The sequence below is a fragment of the Rhincodon typus genome, chromosome 23, assembly GCF_021869965.1.
Source record: "Rhincodon typus isolate 14 chromosome 23, sRhiTyp1.1, whole genome shotgun sequence".
Classification (NCBI taxonomy): domain Eukaryota; kingdom Metazoa; phylum Chordata; class Chondrichthyes; order Orectolobiformes; family Rhincodontidae; genus Rhincodon; species Rhincodon typus.
In genome coordinates, this window is record NC_063354.1 from 43,298,075 (window position 1) to 43,304,428 (window position 6,354).

The following is a 6,354-nucleotide window of genomic DNA, read 5'->3' on the forward strand; positions in this document are numbered from 1 at the left end:
CTGGGAACACAGGCAATCTGGGAACACAGGCAATCTGGGAACACAGGGTTAGGGCAGGAAAGTGGAATTGATGCATAAACTCAGCCATGATCCTAGTTGGTGGCACAGCAGGCTCAGGGTGAGGCTGTCACACAGCCTACACCTACTCCTATTTCTCATGTTCTTATAAGGTCAACATTCCATCAGCTTGTTGATTTTTCAGTGACTTTTTTTTTTAAAAACAAGTTTTCCCCAAATGGCAGAGGATGTTCCAAATGGCCTCTTTTTAAATGCGGTTACCTTAAGTTGCTGATACTATTAGAAAGCTTGGTATTTACCTCAGAATTCACCAATGAGGCCACATTGCTAAAACTAGTCTTCTGCAAACTCCCAGGCCCACAAAATCCAAGTGAACAAGAATAGGACCACCAAACTTGCAGCTTTGAAACAAATGAAGCAGAAACTATAATTTGATTTTACAGGAAATTGTGCTAAGGATTTGCTAGTAAAAATGCAAACGTATATAGGCTAAGAACAAGGAGATGGGATTTCAGTCCTCAAATGGGTATATCCACTTGTACTATCAGACATAATTAGTATAAGCACATAGTGGAGTCATAGAGGCATACAACACAGAAACAGACCCTTTGGTCCAACTCGTCCATGCCAACCAGATACCTTACATTAATCTAGTCCCATTTGTCAGCATTTGGCCCATATCCCTCTAAACCTTCCTATTCATGTATCCATCCAGATGCCTCTTAAATGTTGTAATTGTACCATTCTCCATCAACTGCTCTCACAGCTCGTTCCACAGATGCAACACCCCCTGCATGAAAAAGTTGCCCCTTAGGTCCCTTTTAAATCTTTCCCCTTTCATGTTAAGCCTTTGCCCTCTAGTTTTGGACTCCGCTACCCTGGGAAAACAGCTTGGAAACTGAACAGTTTTATTCTAATATCTGAGATACTTGACTTCAGTTACTTGGATATACTGATGACCCTGGGATCTTGCTTCCTCCAGCAGAGAAAGGGGAGTTTTTAAGAGAGGTGTGAAGGGCTTTACGTGAAGGGTTCTGATTAATTAAATAAGCAGCCTACAGTGGCTTGGTGTGGCAGGGAAGAGAAACCGGTAGGGATATATATTTAAGGAAAATAGCCACAAGTAATTCATAAAACTCATTAACTTTTAAATTAAAATTAGATGGTACCTTAAGAGGAAAGATTTGCCGGGCCAATCGGATAATCCCTTCAAAGAGAAAGAACAGGCTGAATGGCTACTTCCTGTACTGGGTTGGAACACAGATTCGAAATATTCTTTCATCAAAATTGTGCTCCAGTTGTTCCCAACAGGAACAATCATTCCTAACCTGTAACTACAGTGAAAACCCAAGTGCTTTCTTTTTGGATTACTGGCAGAACGCACACTTACCTCAGCAATGGGTAGCAGAAGCAGGACAGCCAGAGAACATCAGTGGTGCCGAGTGGAGGAGGCAGCTGAACCAGACAGGCCAAAAACTGCTCAAACACAGACAGCTCAGTATTATTGAGGCATCATGCCCTCTAGTCAGCACTGGCAAGCAAGGAAAGCAAAATGCTGCGTACAATTATCGGTCAATGATATATCCCAGCAGCCAACACTAAACATGCGGTTTAATCTTATGCTCCCAAAACACATATCCCAATTTCAAACCCAGTCGGCAGCTTTATTTTCAGCACCCTTGGATGACCAGAACTCGTCAGTTTGCTCAGTGATAAACATTGGGGTACTGAATAATAGAGATCCAAAAGGTTTAAAACACAACCTATGCTGTGTATCAAGGTAGCTGATTTCAATTGGGGTAACTTTGGGGAATGACCTTAAGACAAGAAAAAACAGAACCAAGGCTCCCACTCAGAATGGCTCTTGCTGAGTAGAGGGCTGATCTCTTGCAACTGAACATCCCAAACACAGCCAAGGCTCATGCCAGAGATTGGGCTAGCCTGTGAGGTTCAAGATAGAGGTTTTTGATTGGTCACTTAAAGTGAGGTGCGGTCTGAGAGAGATGCCGAGAGGAACCCAGCTAGAGGCCAATGAGCACGTTTGATTGTAAAACAAAGTACCACCTAAAGAGAGGCCATGTTTCTTTGGATCACCAGTTACATACATTTTCAGCGTTGTATACAGTATTTAAGTAATTAAATAGTAATTAACAATAGTAATGGAAGAATCCAGATTAGTGTAATGTGAAGGAAGAAAAAAAGATGATTTTCCTACCTGAACGAGGACTAAAGTAAGCTGACATTGTAATAGGAAGAGGAAGCATTTCCTGATTCCATATGCTGTGTGCCGTGCCTGTGGATAAATGGGAATTCCTCTGGTTAAATTAAACTGGAATGAAGTTGTGTTCAGTTTGTTGTTTAGATTATATTGTCTGCAATTTACACAAAAATATGATACACTTCACAGTGGTCTTAGCATTCTTGCTGCATGAAAAGATTGATTATTGCATTGGCTTAATAGAAGTCTTCATTTGGTGCTGGTTTGTAGGGAGGTACTCAGCAGAATTTAATGATCTGGCCTCAGGGTTAACACTGCTACAGCATAATAGCTAAGATTTGAAATGTAGATGAGTCTATTTTGCACTTGTGCTTTTCTATCGTGAAGCCCCTTCCACTGGGAGGTGGTGTAGGCAAATCATGCACCCCTCAGGCAGCCCGTTTTCCACCTGCAAAATCTACTGGGAAGTTAGAGGTTATGCCTCTGCAATTTCCCCAGTACCTTAAGAACAAGTAGGAAATTTACCACAACAATTTTTAAAATATCACAAGGTCCAAAAGGTCCAACCCTCCAATGTTGGATTATTCCCACCAAGCAATCTTCTTACACAATTGAGCTGTCTGTTGATTCCACTCATCTTACTTGCTTAGTTTGTCATCCCTTTAATATGCTCTTCTAAACCAAGGGGATCAGGCTCACAACACAAAAGGAAAATAAAATCAAGAGCAAACCGACATTTAGTCCTTTTGTAATATCAGGTAACTATGGGGTTGGTTAGTTCAGTTGGCTGGATGGCTGGTTTGCAACATAAAGACGTCAATAGTGCAGGCGTGATGATCCTCAGGTTAAACCCATCCCCAATCGTCGGTCTCTAATGAGAGAGCAGCCCTAATGTCCAATAGGACTATGGGGGCGTTACCTTTCTTTTATTAAGAAACTAGACTACTTTGAGTGATAATCAACCAATAAACTTTCCCTAAAACAGTATCACAATATTATGATGACAGTTTTCATATTAGGTCATAATTACATGTGGTATGCAATACATCAAAAGTCATTCCTGACAAAATTGACTAAAGCTCAGGTTACCTGACACTCACACAATGGTTTAATTCTTACTCGGATTGAAGTGCGCAGTGAACCTTAAGTATTCACACACTTCAGTCTTTCACCACAGTCTGTGCAGGACAAAGCCTTTATCAAAATGCCATCAGCACACCGATCTCTTCAACAATGTTATCACAGTTCAAAGATTAAATCATGCCATTTATAAGGGACATCTTTATCACCATCTTAAGGACTATATTGTACAGTAAAACAAGACCAAACTTTGGAGAAGTCCAACTATTAAGCATTGTAACAGTAAAGGCCCTTCATGGTGGATGACAATTTAGGTTCTGCCACAAGTATCTGATTCAAATTTTTCTTTTGAGTGAACGCAGCACTGAGGGATCGGTGCTACTAGAGGTACCTCCCCACCTTTCAGACGCGACATTAAATTGTGGCTGGTTATGCCTTCTCAGACCAATGTGAAAAGGTGCCGTAGCACTATTCTGGACAGCAGCACAGGAATGTGCTCCAGTACTTTGAACAACAAGTGCACCTCAAATACCACTATAACAAATTGGTCTAAATTTTCCAACATGGGGAGTGGTGAGTGACAACTTTAGCTGATGCACCCTGGCGTGTACATATGCAGTAACACCTGGATTGCTGCTTGCTTCCTTACAACAATGGGATAAGATGGTTGTATCCATTAGCTACAAAATATTTAAAGGGATAGAAAAAGTAAATACAGGTGAGAGGTTTCCCTTTGTTGAGGAGTCTAGAACCAAAGGGAACAATTTAACAATAAAGGGAATGTTTAGGTCCAAGATAAGGAGTTTTTTTTTAAACTCAGGTGGTCATTAATCTCTGGAACTCTATCCCAAAGGGACGTGGAAGCTCAGTCGGAGTATATCTGAAGTAGAGGTTAATAAAGTTTTGCTTATTAATGGCAAAAGGCTTATAGGAAAGCTTGGGTAAAAAGTATTGCATTCTCCAACCAGCGATCATAGTATTAAATGGCAGAGCACGCTCAATCAGCTGAGTAGCCTACTCATTTTCTATGGAGAGTTGGCAAACATGCTACCACAAGGAACAGTCAAAGTGAGTAGTATGCATTGGCTTAGAGTGGAAGTTTGATAAATACGAGAGAGAAAGGAATAGTTGGTTATACCAATAACGTTTGATGATGCAGGGTCAAAGGTGCATGAACACCAGTATAGATTTATTGAGCTGAATTACCTGTTTCTGTGTTGTAAACAACCCAAATCTATAGGTTCACATGAGACTAAAAAAACATTAATTTCTTTAGCGTTCTGGTTCTATTCTTATTTTTCTGGTGCATGCACTTTACGTAAAGTATTTTGTCGTTTTAGATGTATCTCAAACGCCTGAGGCAACAAACACTGCTGCTACGACCTGGCACCAGATATCAGACACTTTCCATGCTGAGAGTATATACTTATGTACTTTACAAATGAAACTGAAATATATTTTTGAACAGGATTTACCTATCTTCAACCTTTTAGACAGTCCAGTCTGCATCTAATCTAGGACCTCAGTTCAGATAAAGGCACTGACTCTGATAACTAAAATTACAACAGCTTTACACATTGGGGTGGTGAGCAGTTTAGTCAGACAGGATTACCTTGTTATATGCACACACATATATACATCCATGCTTGTACACACACCTGTTCGATGAGTTTGATGATGCTGATACTCTCCTCCTGGTGAAAGGAAATGGAACAGGGCAGGCTATTTAAGAGGCCAGATAATTGCAGAGGTGTAAGTTCATCAGGATCAAATGAAACATTGGCACTGGTGGCGTAGCCAAAGGTCTCCCAGGAACATCGAGATGGGTAAAGCGGATCCAGTGCAACACTATTAATAAAAATTGTAGTTAATGATTCACAAGTTAAAGATTAATTATTGCATGTTACAAAGCGACTGCCAAATTTGTTCATGCGGCATCTGCAACATGGGAGATCAACACTACAATTTCAAGTGAAAGAGTGAGCAAGCCGCTTGTCAGTACCCCCTTCCGTGGTTTTCTCCTGCTATCGCATGGCTGTAAACAGCATCCTGAAGTACTGTAAAGACAGTACATAAAACAACATTGGGAGTTATCCAATCAGTAGTTTGCATTTTGTTCAGTCCATTTGCTCCTTTTTCTGAGACTGGCATTTTTGTAATGTGTCTGCTCTCTCCCACCTCAATTTTTCCCAGCTTTAGTAAAATGTTTGTTATTCAGTGGCCGATGAATAGGACATGTAGGGAATTCGAACCAACTTCTATTAGATGTGACAATACTTTTAAGACTTGCATAGTTTGACGCATACGATGCGCGAACAGGAGTGTGCCTCCTGATGTTATACAATCGGTTTGTTCCCTTCCTTTTGGTGCATCACCTCTCACCTTGAAATTCTTCCAAGTGCCCAACTGCCCAAGTACTTGTCTGATACACATCAGAAAGCAAAGCCACAAAACTTAATTGAGTCAGTGTGTAGCAGACTTGCCTTTGTTTCAATCAACAAAATGGACATGCCTGGAACAAGCAGATTCCTGATCCTTTGCAGATGCTGAAAGGCTGCTTTTTAATCGAATTACAACTGCACTCTTCCCAACAGGGGCTGTGGGGTCCCAATCTCTCAAGCAATTCAAGGCAACAGCTTAGCAGCACCCTTCTCCGGAGCAATTAGAGATGGACGATAATCCAGCCGACATTATCACTCTGCCTCCACCTCCCCTGTGCCTAAGCTTTCTAACCTCTTCTGAACACATTCTGTTGATACTACTTGGCTGATTTTTCCATCCCTAAATCTGGGGTTTCCGACAGGAGATACGACCAGGGGTGGCCGAGATTGGCTATTAAACTGAAGACTGAAAATTTGGATTTTGCCTTAGCCCAGCAACACAATGTAGTCTTCATCATCAGTAACCACTGCAGGGAAAAGAACTTATGAAACAAACCTGTCAGCCTCACCGATAAAACCATGCTCCTAATGATCCTGAGATAACAAGGTGTAGAGCTGGATGAATACAGCAGGCCAAGCAGCATCAGAGGAGCAGGA

The 6,354-nt window shown here is 41.2% G+C and overlaps 1 protein-coding gene across 6 annotated transcripts in view; it reads right to left on the minus strand.

Moving 5' to 3' along the window:
* Window positions 1-6,354, minus strand: part of tmem94 (transmembrane protein 94) — a 121,291-nt gene that overhangs the window by 20,703 nt on the left and 94,234 nt on the right. For 5 of the 6 annotated variants that reach the window (XM_048610716.1, XM_048610717.1, XM_048610718.1 and 2 more), the window contains 3 exons: window positions 4,975-5,164; window positions 2,234-2,311; window positions 1,409-1,494 (listed from right to left, as the gene is read on the minus strand). In XM_048610716.1, the coding sequence (XP_048466673.1) occupies window positions 1,409-1,494; window positions 2,234-2,311; window positions 4,975-5,164 (354 nt within the window). Of the gene's footprint in view, window positions 1-1,408; window positions 1,550-2,233; window positions 2,312-4,974; window positions 5,165-6,354 lie in introns of those variants that run through there. The other variant, XM_048610721.1, reaches the window with a different exon arrangement.